Source organism: Limulus polyphemus, unplaced genomic scaffold (genome assembly GCF_000517525.1).
Source record: "Limulus polyphemus unplaced genomic scaffold, Limulus_polyphemus-2.1.2 Scaffold1907, whole genome shotgun sequence".
Lineage (NCBI taxonomy): Eukaryota > Metazoa > Arthropoda > Merostomata > Xiphosura > Limulidae > Limulus > Limulus polyphemus.
This window is the reverse complement of record NW_013667517.1, coordinates 43,109-61,071: the sequence shown is the minus strand read 5'-3', so window position 1 is coordinate 61,071 and position 17,963 is coordinate 43,109. Positions and strand designations below refer to the sequence as shown.

The 17,963-nt window shown below is 30.8% G+C and overlaps 1 protein-coding gene across 1 annotated transcript in view; it reads left to right on the top strand.

Moving 5' to 3' along the window:
* Positions 1–17,963, top strand: part of LOC106465318 (probable phosphorylase b kinase regulatory subunit beta) — a gene marked incomplete at its 3' end in the record, with an annotated part of 111,811 nt that overhangs the window by 50,767 nt on the left and 43,081 nt on the right. The window contains exons 9-11 of the mRNA XM_022393186.1: positions 10,201–10,398; positions 12,545–12,602; positions 12,791–12,871. Of these exons, the coding sequence (XP_022248894.1) occupies positions 10,201–10,398; positions 12,545–12,602; positions 12,791–12,871 (337 nt within the window). The remainder of the gene's footprint in view (positions 1–10,200; positions 10,399–12,544; positions 12,603–12,790; positions 12,872–17,963) is intronic.

Below are 17,963 nucleotides of genomic sequence, written 5' to 3'. Positions count from 1 at the left end.
CTCTCTATCATTTTTTCAATTCACAAATGATTTTGCCCTCACACTTGCATTGCCTACTAAAAAAACTAGTAGCCGGTAGTCATCGGGTTAAGCCCCATAATTCTGCTTCCTGAAGGTCTATAGAAAAGTAACATATTTTATTCTAATTCTCACTTACTGAATGAATAGTATGTGAAGATTTTCTGCCAAGTAACATTGTAAAAGAACAAAATGATCAAAAATATGACATCTGACTTGCCATTTCAATTCAAGTGGCTCAAGTTCCCAGTTTGATTCAGCTTTGCCATGAGCATCAACAAGGTGCAGGGGTAATTACTCAAGGTTGTTAGTTTCAACCTGCAAAGCCCATGCTTTTCTCTTATGGCCAACTTTATGTTGGTTGCTCCAGGGTTGGTGATAGCATGAACCTTTTCATTTTGGTACCAGATGGGAAAACAACCAATATTGTCTATCCTGAGGCACTGCAAGGATAAAAAATTTGCAAAACACTGTGATAAAATGTGATGTGAAATTCTCAGTGCAATGATAAAGTTTTAAGATGTAAATCGGTAATTATTAACTAACATCAAAGATATTTTATGTAACAGAAGAAGTCTTGTTTTCTAGTTTATGCTCTGAAACCAAATAAGATTGGAGACTATAAAAATTATTCCTTGCCTGAGTAATAAATATATTATAAAGAGTTTAAATTGAAATTTTGTCATTAAATATTTGTATGAGTATCATACTATTTACTAAGTATTGAAACTGTTGATATTTGATAAGGACCTCATATCATGTCTACAGGCTTTAATAAGCAATACATATAATTAAAATTATTTAGGTACTGTTGTTAGATTAGGCCAGGGTCAGTCAAACATCATTGTGCCATAGACCCAAGAGGCTTAGGGGTAATATGACAATGAGTAAATATTAGTAATAACTCAATACTAATGACAACAAGTTTTATGCTCATAGTAGTGAATATGAGAGATAAAGAAAAGTAGAAGCTACAAAAAACATTTTTACCCTAGCAGTTACAAAGACACAAGGCACAATCTCTTTTAATCGCATGTTTAACATTCACCGTGTTAATGAGAAGTTTTATACCATGTCATACTTTTGTGATTTAAGCTACTGAATGAACCAACAAGATACAGATTAATGTCAAGCTGATCAATTTTTGATTTCATATCATGATCAGACAAGTCACCAGCGTGATTAGTCATCCAACTTATTTGTAGAATAATATATGGATCAGAATCATCCATATAAGCCATTTTGGCATGTTTTGTAAAATTCAGGGTGTATTCATTCAGCCTTATCAGTACTGTTGTTTCAAAACATTGGGTGAATTGACGTTCCAAATGGCAGATACATGTGGCATCATGAACACACCCTAGCCTACATTCAGTCTCCTGTGCACTCTATGCCACAGCAATGTTAAGCAGTCATCAAAGCCAGAGATGGCACAACCAAATATTAAAACAAGAGACCCACTCTGTGACCAGTTTCTGTCAATTAACTTAGTAGCATTATTTTTAAATCTGTGTTTTCTTACTCGGAGAACATTTTCGTATTTGCCAAGTATTTGTTGATCATCTGCTGTAATATGTTTGTCACAGTTGTATTATTAACGAAGATGCATACATGTATTTGGAAGACTGAAATACAAGTCAGCTTTTACACCACATAATGTCCATAACTGTTTTACTCTAGTTCTGACACTTCAACAATGCACAATCTAATAAAAAATTACAGGAGCCAAGAAAAGTGTGAAACAAATTGGGTGATGCAATAATTTTTTTCCAACACTTTAATTTCAGACAGACATGGTTAAATGAGCAAGTTATTCAGTGATCAAAAGAGTTTTTGAGCCAATAAAGAGTTATGAATATTAACTTGTTGTAACTTTTTTTTTATTAAAGCAATTTTACACTTTGTAACATGAAGTGCAGTCTTCTATGAATTTTGCAATTATGAATTTGTGCATTTTACTGCAAAATTGTATATTTGGCACACAATTCCATGAATGGAGTGCAATTTCATATATAATTTTATATTTTGCAAGCAATTTAAGAAAAGTGTGAAAAAATAGCATTATACATGTAGTTAAAAGTTTTATCAATTAATTTATTTTGCTACATTTATATATATTACTACCTTCCATATACTTTTAGTTTTAAGATTAAAATATATTTTGGATTTTATATATAATTAATTGAATGCAAGTGAGTGAAATTGTAACTAATTCCATTTTTAATACCTATTTACTGTTGCACTGATGCGCGAGTCATCTGTTAAATGGCTTATAAATATTATAGTAGTTAAGTAATTCTGCAGTTTAGACTTATATTAGCTTGGCACAAAAGTTCATAAGGCCAGTAGCCAGGTCCAAAATTTGTGACACTTAGTTAGCTCTAACCAATTAGGAAGCCCATGTTCTGACTAGAATTGGAAAAAGAAGAAAAAACTAATCAGCCTAACAGGTCCAATTGGATTTTTTAGCATTTTTCCTATCTTACCTTGTCATCAAACATGCATTTCTATACTTTTTCTTAATAGCATAATTGTTTTTCATCTTATGAAAATATCTTCTTTATTCAATATCCTATAATGGAGCCTTTAGCTTTCTGAGGATCCCTGGCCTATTTTAAAACATTATTGGAAATCCTAGTGATATCTGAAATGAAAAGAAGGTTCCTGAACCATATGAATGATGTGTGGCAAATAATAAAATCTCATATCTTTTGGTCAGTACTAAAATATTAAACTCAAGTCGAGATATTTTTATAGTTATCTGGAATAATATAAAGATTATGTACATTCCAAGAGTGATATAATCAAAATACATTGTTTTCAATTAAAGAGTTTTGTTCAATGTTTCACATATATGCACATACATATTTGTAGTTGTCTTCCTTTCAAAGATTCACGTATGCAATTCATAAAATGGAATTGAAATATATATATAACAAAAACACATGCACATGTTCTTGAAGTGGACCATTTAGAACTTTTGTGAAGGAACTTTTAGAAATTTTATAAATTTTGGTTCCTGTCCAGTAATTAAACTATCAAGTCAAATTTACAATCCTGCTGCAGGATACATGTGTATAAAGTTGAGTCTAAATTGTTTAGCATTTAAACTTTAACTAAGTGCAAAACATTTAGAAATTGTCTGCACCATTTAAGTATGTCAGACATGTATGACTACCAACAGAAACCCAAATAGATTCAACCTCATTGCTATTAGCTTTCATATCTTCAACTTCAACAGGCTGTAACTCACATTTTGCATATAAAGCCACTCCTCCTCCTCTTTTTAGTACTTTATCCCAATTAAGTAGCCTATAACCCTCTATTTCAAAGAAATTCCTTTCATCAAAATTGTCTACATTTAGCCAGGTTTCAGTTCTTCTCATTATGTCAAAATTCTCTGTTCTGACCAGTGCTCTAATGTCATCTGTTTTATGTTTTATACTTTTAGCATTACAATAATAACAGTTTAGCCTACTATTATAATTAACTTTGTATCTTGTTCCCACACTTATAACCCTCTCAACAATTTATTTTTTCTTCATTATTCTGGCCCTCTTCAGTGTCTAGTCCTAGTTTAAAAATGCCCTTGCATAGGGTTCCAATGGTTCAGGAGAAAGTCAAGAAATTTGTAATTTTTTTTCTAGATCATGAAAAAGTCAAGGAAATTTGAGATTTTAGCAAAACTTTTAGGAATTTGAAATCCCAGGATCATTGTTTTGAAATATGCTGTAAAATACTATTTTAAGGCAGTATTCTCTACCTTTGCCTTAGTTCTTAAATGTCTTTTAACATACGCTATCTTCAGTGATTGATCTTAATATAACAATTCAAGAACATGTACTTTGAGAAGAAACTGAAAGGGATTTGTGCCTCTTGTCTCCTGGACTACTTTCTTTTAAGTTCAAAGTTTATTGCATGGATATGTTGCCTTATAGTCAAATTAACTATAGAAATTTTATCTGTTTTAAATTATCAATATCAACTAAAATAACCAAAATCATAACTCTTCATAAAAATTGACTTACATTATTTCTTCTTTGAAATACAAATACTAAACTCTTGCCAGCTTATGTTTAATCTAGATTTCAGGAAGGTGTTGTTCTACTAATGAATTGACTTTTTTGACAATTAGATTTTCTTTTCAGTGTGAGGAATACCCAGAAAAGTAGTTACCTATTGATTTTGTAACTGATAAAATACTAGCCAAATGAGTAGTAAACAAAGTTTGGTACAGATCTGTTGAATGACTGAATTTTTTTTCATGGTTTGGAAAAGACCCAGCTTCAGATCTAAGGGCATGGTGCATGTTATGTGGGAACAATTTTTAAAGGGGGAAAGGGCATGTATGAGCCATGCACAAGACTGAAGTACAATTAAGTGCTAGAGTTAAACAAGAAATCTGCCCTTAACTGCTCTCTGGAATTAACCAGAGCCATTGAATGTTTAAGTATGACTTTAAAAACTAAATGTTTCAAACCTTTTTCAAGTTCCAGTGGATGAGCCAAGTACCAACAGGAAGTTATTTGATGCAGGATTGAGAGGAATATGACCTTAACATTCCAGTACTTGTCATTGTTGGGTTCTATGAACTGTATGTCATATATGGAGCTAGTAAGACTGGATGGAAGCTTGACTAGGTGATATGGTCCGTCAAAAATTGTTTCTCTGATTCTCTTGCTAGAAGAGAAGGTTATCAGCTGCTAGTGAGAAGAATGCACAATTTCCTTTGAAATTTGTAGCACTAGGTGACTAGAGGATGTGCCTGTAGCTGAAAGGACCAGCCAGAAGTCATGAAATATGTGAAACAAACTCAGAAATTGGCCAAGAGTAAGCAACCAACATGCTAATCAATTGTGAACCTTGTAGAGTACACACAAGATAATCTGATACCAGCAAAATTGAATTTCTTTGTGTCAGTTGCCAAATTCTTGGTGGCCTTCTTACAAACGTTGCAAACAGACAAACCAATGACACCATTTCTAGGGTATTCTCCAAATAGTTCTTTCAAAAGTCATAAAGAAGTGAGTACTTGATTATGCTAGGAGTGTGGCCTAGCTTGCAAAAGTAGATGCTCAAAACAAAGATAATATTGTGTCTCAAAACAAAATTGGATTTGCAGCAAAACAACCCATTGACCAAGCAGAGAAAGACAGTCAAGTTAGCCAACTGCAAGTATTTGAATTTTAGAAAGAATGCATCACTTTTTGATAAAATTTGGCCAAGAAATTGCTGGAGAAAAGCCCTCCAAGATATTCTTTGTAAGAACGTGAATGGTTTGGACCCAAGGTTTATTACTAAATGCCCACAGAAAGCAATTGTAAAATTTGAATTGATCTTGCAGAAACTTTTTCAGTTCAGATGGTTGTCAGCAGGCAAGTGTGATGATGTACTCTAGCAGTTTAAACTGTGACTAAGAAAATTACAAGACTATTTTTCAAAAGCTATGACTATAGAAAAGATGGACTTGATGATTTTGTATTGTGACATCATAGGGATAAAAAATTCCTTCAAGGAACTCTAGAATGTCATCAAAATGCTGTTCATCTTGTCCCATGATCGGTCATCAATAGAAAGGGTGTTCTCAACAAACAAAGACATCTTGGCTGTCAATATGAGTAAGGAATGCCTTACTTCATGCAGAAGGATATATCATGGTTTGAAAGAAAAGGATATAACTATTGATATACCTATCACAGAGAAGATGCTAGATACATATAAAGGTACAAGGACAAGGGACCAGCTATATCTGGATGAGGAAAAGAAGAAATTTGCTAGTGAAAGTGATTTGAAAAAAAAAAAAAGTTTTCAAAAGGAGCTGACTGGCTTGAAGGCAAGCTGGAGTCAAGTGTAGAAGTAATACTAATGAAGTTAGATGAACTTACAGAAAATAGCTGAGAAAAAAATGAAAGTGGACCTTCATGTAAAAACAAAATGATTTTAAAGCTAAAGGTTTTGAAAGAACAAACAAACAGCAGAAAACATTGGGAAGCTTGAAAAGAGATTTGAAGTGTAACTGTCAGCTGTATCTGATGTGCTTATATTTGAAACCATTGTGAAGTAAAACATTGAAAATCAGCTTAAACTGCCTTTTCATTACATGTTACTACATGACTAAGTGTTCTGAATTAAAATGTTTGAATTTTGATATGATATTACATCCTGCTAGTAGCTACATACCACAACTGGTTTGTTGGCTGCATTTTGATTGCTAGTGTATAGTTTCATGTATTAGTCTTTCTTTTCATTTAGTGGTTTGAAAAAATGGGATCATAGTCTAAGTAAAACAGCATGTATAGTTGTATATGTTTACTGCTGGATGTGGTATTGAATTCTTTTTTTTCAACTTTGTGATGGACTAAGTTTTGGAAAGATATGTGCAAATAGCTGCCTGGTGTGCTTTTTGTGGAACTAAAGTTTGTACTTTATGTTTGGTACTATGAATGTATGAAGATAATAAGTTAATAAATATGTATCAGTTATGTTACTTGTGCTTTAACTATGTAAAGAATGTTGGCTGCATTTGAATGTGGATAAAAATATTTTATTCCAAATGTTTGCTTTGTTATTTGTATATAGGCTGATATGCATTTTAGCACTTTAACACTACCCACTATGCACAGTGTAATGTAATTGTAATAAACTCTATATCTGCATTATATGTGCACTACAAAAATTACATCATTGCTACAACTCTATTATTTCATTTACTCTGTTGGTTATATCATCCACCCCTGCCCCTGGATATCATAAATTAATTCTTTTCCCCCTATTTGCCCCCACAGACTGACTATCCTGCCATACTAAAGAATCTCCTATCCAAAATAACCTCCTCATGTGTTTCATTACCATCCCTATCTGTCCCTTTCATTATCCTTCTGTCCTCTAGTTCATCATCTGCACAAACTAAAGGTTAAAATATGTTACTTAATAGAACATGTTCATATAATTAAGCCCATTTTTACTAGCCCTATTAGTACTGTTTTTAACTTCTTGAAGGAGGAAAATACCCCAAATCACAGAAAAACTAGAAACATTAAAATATTTTCTTCCACTTCATAAGGTTTTATTTGAGAGACAATGTAATGTCATACTTATGCTGGATATGAATATCTTCCATTATACATTGCATTATAAATGTTTTGGTTGAATCATTGAATAGCTAAGAATCCTTGTGTCAGAGAATATCATTAATTAGATAAACAGGAAGTTATGGGTTTTATTGTGACTCGACAGTTCATAGAAATGTGTATACAACAGATCTGGGGTTTTGATCAATAGGAAGGTTTAGTTGCTGTTTCAGAGACATGGTTGGCAAGAATGCATTGTCAATAAGTTTTTCACTATCAAATATCTTGTGAATATTATTCTGTGATAACATTTTACAGCTCACACATGTGTCTTCTTCAGGTTGTTGTGATATATTATGGACAGCTTTGTGAAGTTCTGATGCATTCCTAGTTAAGGGCTCTCATGTGATCTTTTTTTCTATTTGATGGAGATTCTGTTTTCTAATTGTTTTTTTTTTCATTAGTCTAATCCTCAAATTGTTTATTTCTACTCATTTGTCTCTATTGGGTGTTTGTTTCATGTTTTATGATATGTTGCTCTTTCTTCATTGTTTTTTAGTTCTGTATGTCAGTCACTCAGTATTTTTTCCCAGTCGATGATATGTTCCTTTCCTGTTGTGTTCACTAATGATAGATGTGTTTGTTTTCATTACTCTGTCATGATGGAATCTTTATGTTCTTTAAGACGTTGGCCTAACTGTCTGCCTGCCTGTTTCGTCTATGAATTTTTCTCCACAAGTACACAGTACTTTGTAAATTATGTGCTTGATTGTTGTTTGTTGGTTCAAGTTGATTTGAAGCAGACTTTATTTTTATTTTTTTTGCAGTTCTTATGAATGCTGTAGCTAAGTTTGATGTAAATGGGAGAGTCTTGCTGCAGCATGGTTTTATTGGTGGTTTCTTGTTTGTTCTTTTGTGCCAGCTTGATGTTATTTCTTGGTTATCCATTATTTTTAAAGGCATTTCCTAGTGTTGTATTTCTTCTTGTTGTGTAGTTTTGTTTTAAACTTTTTCCACTTAGAGTTACAGGGTATGGTTCTGTTTTTCACTGATCGTTAAGTTTTATATTTAAATACTTGATAGCTCATTTAATTGTGAATACAACAGATCTGGAGTTATTATTTCTTTTAGGGATTACTGAGCACTAAAGTAACAAAATTGCTTAATGAATTTGGACATGGATTTTTACAGGTGGATCAGCCTGTAACATTTGGAGGTGGTTTATTAATTGGCTTTAACTTAAAGGTTTGGAAAACTTCACTTGACTGTGATAATTGCTGTCAAATGTGGGCAAATTGAGTTTTTTAGCTAATTGACATATTTACCTTCGGAAATAAAGGATTGGTTTTCCTTAAAATTAGCACAAGTGATTTGACCATAAACTTTTGGGGTAATCATTCGTCAGATTTTTACCATACCTAATATCCAGCAGCTATGGAGAAAAGGTCCATACTTCTCACACTTAAAACATTGTTCCATCCATAGAGGGAGAGTTTTAGCCTCCTCAATGATGAATTCTCTTAACAATTATGCATGTGTTAGATTGGACTTGTGTTTATATATTTGATAGAAAAGTTGGCACCATGGTAAGCATCAGTTCACCATAACTTAACAACATATCCATAATCTGTAAGATGTTTTTCTTGTGATTATTATACCACTTTTAGGTATTTGCTTGATTTTAATTAATTTCTCTGATTTATATCTAACTCTCTCTTTCATGATGTTAGTTTTCTACAACCAGGAGGTTTACCATCAATAACTGTTAATAGGGTAGTGTAATGTTTTGATTTTCTGTAATCAGGAGGTTTACACTGAGAAACTGCAAATTGGAGTAGTGTCCTGTTGTATCTTTCTATAACCAGGAGTCTTACAATCAGTAACTCCATCTAGTGGTAGTGTCTTGTCTGTAACCAGAAGTTTTACCATCAGTAATCGCAAATTGGAGTAATGTAATGTTGTGTCTTTCAATAAGCATAATGTTTACCATTAGTAACTGCATCTAGGAGTAGTTACTTTCCATGACTTATGTCAAAGTGGAACCATTTTTGTTAAAAGCAGTGGGTCTGTTGCTGTCAAATGAAATTATAGGAAAAGTTTCAAGAAGAGAATGAAGGAGAGAAATAATTCTGTAGTTGTTTTGCATGTGGTTTGGTTGGTTTGACTTTAATGCCTATGTCCCCCTTTTCCCTGACACTAAAATTTTGAAACTTTTTCATCATTGGCAGATACCCAAGTAGTAAACTTGCAAAATAAACAAATAAGTATAGGAAGAGTGATAAAAAGCTTAATGAAAGAAAAAACAAAAAGACAAACAAATTACACTTAACCACATTTATTGAGTAAAAAAGGACAGAAAAAAACATGGAAAGGTACATTTATTTTGAAAATAATTGCTTAAGTGCCTTCAAGCTGTTGTCTAATATTCATAAGCCAGAGAAGTCAACACAAGAAACAGACATGAGAAGTTTCACACAATATTACTAAATGACACAAATGATAATGGGGTACTACTATTATAAGAAAGACATGAGAAGTGTCAAACATTGTTACTAGATGGTAGAGAAGATAATAGTATCCTACTTAGCATTAAGTGGAGGTACTTCACTGTTGTTGGTTGAATTAAAAATTATAATTATTAGTATGCTGATACAATGAAGGTCAACCTTAGAGAGTAGTGCTTGGAAAAACCTACCGTGTGAAGACAGGAACTAATAACTTTTATGAATTCTACACAGTTGTGAATCATGGGATTCATATACAGATTTGGTGGGTGCTGTGTGCTGACTTGTAAAAGTTTGAATTCCAGTTATTACAAGTAGACATAATAATTGTGGTAGATTAAGTTTAAATGTTGTTTAGGTTCAGTAATATTGTGCTAATTACTTGTTATATTAAGTGTATCAGATATAGACATACCATAAATACTAAAAAAAAAAATGTTAATATATTTTTTAATATTGTAGTGTTATAAAGTGTGTAAGTTATTATATATAGGCATAACAAAAGTGGTACATGAAGTTTAAATGTTGTTTAGGTATAGTTGCTGTTAGAATTTCAAGATCTTTGGGTAATACCCTACTTGTGGACAAAAATATATATATTTATTTAGAATACAGATGGAGCTTTACTTCCAGTCATCAGTTTTCCATGTTTTGCTACACATGATGAGCTCATCTATACTCGCACAAAAGACAAAATCTTGAGGAAGCTACAGGGAAATTATGGTTTCAAAAGGTTTCTAAGAGATGGGTATGGTACTGTGGAGGAGGATATTTCTCGGAAGTTTTACAGAGCTGGAGAAACAAAAGTAAGCAATCATTACAATGGAAACTAATCCATTTTAAAAGTTATACTGCTTGAATCAGCCATAATAAGCAATAGAAACTGTTAACTAGGCAAACTAGATTACGTTTAATGGAAAGTTTTACTTAGATAATGTAGATTCTGTTTAGACTTTTGACTAGAGGAACTTTATTATGTTAAGGTGATTAGTTGTTTTTCCTCACAAAGTAACATTTGTCTTGGAACCGATGGATGAACGAATAACTTTACATTTTAGTAGTTTGTCTGGAGTTAGAAGATTTATAATAAAATGGAAGTTATCTTCTCCATTCTCTATGACAGGGTTATTTTTTTTATAGAAAATAAAAGCAAGTTATAGTATTAACCATAGGCTTTTTGCACTATTTTGAAATATTTTAATTTCAACAGCATTAGCAGCCTGTAGTAGGCTTATGCTACAGTGTAAGAGAGAGAGGTGTTATAACTTTAGTATAAGATTCCTATAACTCAAGAGTACCTCTTTATATCTATCTGCATGACTAGTGGTTTTGCAATTTTTTACAATAATATTTTGATCATTAAAATGTTATATTCCACATTAAAGTTAAAGTCCAGTTATGAGGATAAGAACTTCATTTCACACATTGACAACTGATTTGGGATGCATCTATCTATAGATCAGTTGATTTAAATTTTAATAACCAACTCAATTGGGAAATGTGTTATTTAGGAACAGAAAAGGTAAGGAAAATGTTAACTTTATAATGAAATAAAAACTGATACTTGATATAGCTATTTACTATGGTTTATGCAATATTCATAACCATTAACCTGAAAGCCAGGTTTTACATACATTTATTACCAATGATACTCTCACAGGCTTAATGACATCATGTTATTAGTCCACTTTGAGGGAAGGAATTTGCAATAAAATATCTTCTGTATTCTTAAAGCTAATATAAGTACATGGTATTTATGTTGCATATCATATTTATAAAATTATCTCTGTAATTGTTTTTGAAAATTGTTCACAGCTGTTTTAAAAAGACCTCTGCTAAGCTCATGATGGGGTGAAGTCCACTGTATGTCTCCATAGTTTCAAATTACCAGGGTGATAAATTATGTATACAATATATATATATATATAAATTCCCACCTCCTACCCTATTATATTTTATCCTGAGATTTGTGAAACAGTGGGCAAGTGCTTTATCAACTGAGTTAAAGGGTTAACTCATTATAACTTGCTAGGAAGTCACTTTTTTAACAACTCGTACTAATACACTAGCAAAAGTGTTTTTAAAGCAAAAAGCAACTGCTAGAGTAATTACTTCAACATGGGCATACAAACATGATGTAGCTAGATTATTTGAAGGCATGTGATTAAATATGATTTCTAAATAATAACTAATCTCATATCAAGTTTCAATCCATATAAGAAAGAGAGAGAGAGAGAGAGAGGTCTATGGCAAATAGATTGTGAAAAACAAAATTTAAAATGTTATACAATAGGCAGCAACTGCCTCAGGAAAACCTTTAAGGTTTGATGACATTTAAAAAGATTTCTGCTACCACCCACTGTATCACATTTCACTTATTATTGACCACGGATTTGAATAGTTTTGAACGTTGACAAGTTTGAGCTGTCCAGTGAGAAGTTATCCTAATAAAAAATACAATTAAGGGGACAAAAATTTAAATTAGAGTCATTAGTTTGAATTCTCTTTTAATATTCTATCCAAGATAAAACTTGGATTTTAAGTATGAGTATTTCATTTATAGTTCTATTTTGTGTATGATTTGAGGGGTAGAGGTCATACAAGGTTTTTTTAAATTTAATAATGTGAAATGTCCATGTAAAAAAACATAAGATATGGGGCTGGAAAGAGTAATAAGTAGCTTAAATATATACTTTCAGCATTAAGCATAACAATTAATTCAGTATTTTGATCAAAGAAAAATTGTGTCTATAAATGCTTCTTTCTGTGCAGAGATGTGTATATAAGCAAAGAATTTTTCACTGGTCAAAATGTCAAATGTTATGCCAACAAGTTGAGCTCATTTTAAGATTAATACTTTAAATTTATGTTATATAATTGTATTTTTTTTGTGTATGTGTGTGTAAACATTTTTGAACAATTGAAATTATTTTCAATCCCATATCTTTTTAGCAATTTGAAAACATTGAATGTGAATGGCCTATGTTTTTCATCTTCATGATTCTGGATGGTAAGTAACAATTTGAGTGTGAGCATTTGTTATGTTATAATCACAACTGGAGGTATCTCTATATTTCCAGTTGGCAAGTATTTTTAAATTGCATTAAAATAATTTGAAATGAATGTTTTCAACTGTTACATGTTTGAATGCATTAGAAATTTCAGTTTTAAAGTCTTCTTCAATTTATTTATTATCAGGAGTATTTAAAGGAAATGAAGAACAAGTCAAGAAATACCAGCACATGCTTCATCCACGCTTGAAAAGAGATAAGTATGGAGGTAAAACATTAAATGGTTTTGAGTAAGGAGATGTATGGATAGAAAAAACAATTGTAATTGGTTCTATAACCACTCTAAAATGTGCTTGTGAAGAGTTCTCTATAGAGATAGAACATGGTTCATTGTGATAAATATGTTCTTGTTTTAGGATAATTGGACTAACCTCTCACTTTAGATATTTAAATTTTCTGGAAAATTATTTTGCAAAAACTTTTATCAGTTTTTCTTTTGAAATTTAAATTCGTTATTGATTATTTAACAGACAATAAATATTGCAAGGAATAAATGATATCACTTTTTGACAGCTGAGGAACTCTGACTTACATAAAATCACAAGGCATAGTCATAAATATTTTTTTTCTGAAGTAATCTTTCATTTCTTATTGCACTTGTTATTGTTTTTAAGCATCTCTGACATAACATTTTGGGTTTAAACCACTAACAATCATCATCCACAATGCTTAGATTGTGATTTCAAATTTAAAAGTTACAGAGAATTAAGAAATGTTTTAACAATGAATGGCAGTGATCTCTAACCATGGATATTTGATCATCATGATATTTTATAAATGTTTTAAAAGTATCTCTTTCCCTATTCTTTATTTCTTTTATGACCTTTAGTGTTTTTTTTTCTCTGTTTGAATTTTCTTCATTTTTATATTTCTGTTTTGACTCATAATATGTGTTTATATGTTCTTATTTCTATTCTTTATCTTTTTTATTGCTTTTCTGCTTTATTCCTTCTACTTTTCATTGTCATTTTCCATTTCATTTTGATAATATCTATTTGATTTTCAACTAAAATAATTTTTTAAAGTAATTGTTGTTTTGCTTTTACTTTGTACTTTTGTATAATTGTGGCATATTCAGGTAAAACTGAGTAAGCCTTAGAGCAACAGGATAGGTCTGCTTAATAACAGGAGGTTAAACAAGATATCTGTTACAAAGTAATTCTGAGTTCTTTGATTTTGACTGGATTTGAGAAAAAGAAGACTGGACACAAATGCACAAAAACACAGTGAAACACAAATTAAAATAATGTGGGAAGGACAAAGGACAGCACCATTACCAGATATTTAACTCCCTGCACTACCTTAAGAATCTATAAAAAAATTTAATTAGAATTTGTTAACATTACTCTTAAAGGTTTAACACCATTACAGTATTATTATTTACAAAGAAAGGACTTATAGTTTACTTAACAAACTGAGCTTCAGGGAGAGAGAAAAACTAATTAACCTTTTTTTTTGATTTAGATAGGTCAAAGTGTGCATGCCACAACCTTTTACAGAGTTACATTCACAATTTAATTAAACTACTTTATTATCAATATGTACAAATAAACTTTGCATTTAAACATTATTAATAAATCAAATTTTAATGTTACATAAATTTTAATTTCTGAGTTTTAAAGGGAAATATTCAAATAGCTTCCCAATCTTTTCTTTTATGTGTATAGAGACATTTATTTGCTCTCACTTGCCCATTCGCTATTTTTTTTAATCACCCCTCTCTGATGTCCTGAGTTTAATGTACATTACTCATTATAGTACAGATATTACTAAGGCATGGTATGTGCATGTTATTACTGTGTTTTCTTAAGTGCATACTTGAAATAAATAAAAAATATCTTATGTACTAGTACCATCATTACAAAAAAGTAGGCTTAAGTTTCATTCGTGGGCCAGCAGCAAAAAAAAAAAGAAAAAAGAAAAGAGTTCAAAGGTAAGTACTAAGTTTCCTGTTTTTATGTATGTTTCTTACTTATTGTTATAAAAACAACATAATGTAAAAATTAGAAACTTATTAGATTATAATGTTAGATTAGATAAGAAAAAAAAATTTAAAAAAATTTCACAAGGTGTGCTTGCAAGTAGCTTGTGTGTTACGTCATTCATTATAGTAACTTGAGCTATGCAATTGCCTAGTCACTTACAGCTTGTATCACTGTATTATTTAGTAGACACAGTTCAGTGGGCAATAGAACAATAAAATTAAGTAGAAACAGAATTAACTATTTAGATTAAACAATTATAGTTTCTTTTACAATCTTTATTCATTTTAAAAAGAAAATATAATTTAGATTTATTTTGTATTTTTTTGTGGTGATTAGAAGGTCAGTGAAATCAGCCAAGTCCATATATAATCAGGGTAGAGAAAATAACAGACAAATTATAAAGTTTTACCGAAAAAATATTTTATTTTCATTTAGGAGATTTTACAGGTTATGTAATAGAAATTTGAAAATGTAAACTGGAGAAAAGTATTTCTAAACTTAACATGAAAATTGCCTTGCACTCAGTCAAATCAACACTTTGACATTGTATGTTCATGAAAAAATCTTCAGTAAAAATTTTTAATTAAAAAGTCTGATTTTTTACATATAAAAAGACTTGTAATGCTTATTAAACGCTTGCCAAATTTTGGGAAGATATAACTACCACATTAAAAGTTATAATATGGATACTTTCATCATTACCTAGTGGTTACAAGGTTGGCCAAAATAACCATTGTCATCGTGTTATAAACCCAGTGGCATAACTACGATTTTAAGGCACCCTTGTAAAAATTAATAAAGGCCCCCCCCAGAAAAATATAAGCACATAGTAAATTAAATTCATTTATTTATTTTTGTAAAACACATAAATAAATCTCATATTGTTAAAAATGTTTTTATGAAATGAAAAAGAACAAGAAACACAAGCACACACACAAAAAAAAGAAAGCCTAAATTTTCATTTTTCTGGCTATCTTATTGACAAAAAAACATGTGTTAGATCTAATCCTTTAGCTATTTTGCTTTCTATAGCAAGAAAGAAAATATAATTTAAACACTCTTGGTCAATTTTATATCTTAAATAAATTTTTATAAGTTTACTAAATGATTGTTCCACTGTCGCAACAGTCACTGGTAAAGTCAAAAAAAGTAAAATTGGTGTATTTACATTTGTCGTACATTCTGTTTTGGCATCATATTGTTTACTGAAGGGCTGAGTGCAAAACAATGAGGAAAACCATATATCAACATTTGGTGGGGTGCCATTAAATACTTTTCAACTCATTTTAGGGCCATATGTCTCGGGCAGTAATTTAGAATGACAATGGAAAACATTTGTCTCAGTCACAGTGTGAGGAGGTGGGAGTACTGGGAAATATACGTTCCAACCACAGTGAAAGGGTTAAAATATATAATCCAATTTATATAAACAATTAAAACTAGAGAATTATTTTGGAGAACCTAGAACTGCATATTATATACATAATGTGTTGTTACGACAGCGCAAGTCACGTGATGAATGATCATGAATTTCCTCGTGTGTTCGGGATGCCCCCTTTTTAGTATATAAGCCTGGCAGATAAAGCCTGCGGGATGATTAATTGAAGAGATATAGATAGATAGATATTGAAGTGATAGATAATTGAGTCAAGCAAACAGTAGGCACCGTAAGTAAAGTGTGGGAATCAATGTGATTTATAGCGTGTGTTATAAATGTTGTTAAGTTTAAAGTGACTGTGGAAATTCTGTGTATTACAAAGTTGTATTGAGAAAGAATAAATTAGTTTTAATCAAGAAGGGACTTGTATCGCTGAAGTTCCTCGGAAAGAATTTATACCGGAAAATTATCAAACAAGCAGATACACAACAATATATTAACCATATAAATTACATAATTGTAAATAAGCTATATATAGTATATAATGACATACCTATAATTAAATAATCAGTACCTTTAAACTAATATATACTAATTCTTAGTATTTTTGTGGAAAACCCTAGATACCAGATTTTAACCACATGCTATATATATATTCTACTTACCATTTTATATATTGTAGAGATAAAATGAATATGGCTCTCTTTGATCAGCTTGGTATTAAGTCTTAAGCACTTATGATCTTCCATTTTTAGAGTTGATGCATAATTTAAAGTTTTGAATGAAATGCATGTTCCCAATATACAGGCTTATTGCCAGCTTCATATAAAAAGGAGGGCACTATCTCACAATATGATGGTGGCACTGATTTAAAAAAGTTATAAAAAAAGATCAAAAAAGGTTCCTAAGTTTTCAAGTTGCAAAAATTGGTTGCCAAATTTTCAACATATCTTTTTAGTATCAAGAATTTTATAAATATTTTAGTTTTAGTTTTTTCACTAATTCTACAGACCTACTTGTTATGCAGTTATAATTTTACAAAATTGATGTTGAATATGCACACTAATTTAATGTAAGCAGGAATGTCAAAGTTTTATATTAATCCTTTTGTATGTAAGTACTCATAACTTGTAAAAATCATCAAACCTGAAACACAGAAATTTCAAATACAAAACATGATACATGATAGTCACAGTTTACATGCATGGCAAATAGTAGGCCTTAAAATCTTACTTAGGCCATTTTCAGTGACTTTCTTAAAAAGAAAGGTGCAATAAAAATTGTCTAAAGTATTAAAACTAATATAAACAGATAGTATATTTCTCACACTATTATATACCTAAATTTCATTCATGATGTACTTATAATAATCTGTCTAGCATTTATTGAAAAACTAACAGACACTAAAATTATGATTATTGAGAGTACAGACTACAATCTCAAAGTGCATTGTTGGTTTTCACCTAAGGATCAAGTTACAAAACTAAAGAAACAGTATATAAATAATTCATTTCAAGAACAATAACTTTATTGAAATGTACAGACTTGTAAAGAAACACATTAAGTTAGTTCATTAACTTTGCATGCATTATAAACAATAGAATATGGTTAGACAATGAAAAACAATAACTTGCTCTTCTCAGAGAAGCTTACATCAGAAAGGTTTTTTAGTTTTTGTTTCATCTCTATTTAAAAGATGAATAACCCTAGCTTAATGGAAGCTAGATTGCAGAAAATAATATAATTCCATGTTTCAGATGATATGTATGCAATTTAGATACCTTGAGGAATAAGAATTAAAAAAAATCATTTCAACAGTTAATTTTCACAGTTCTTGATACCTTGAAATAAAATATAAAAAATTACTAATTTAACCTCAGGTGTAAAAGTATGTATCTATTCATAGTATTAGAAAATGCTAAAATATGATGCTTAAT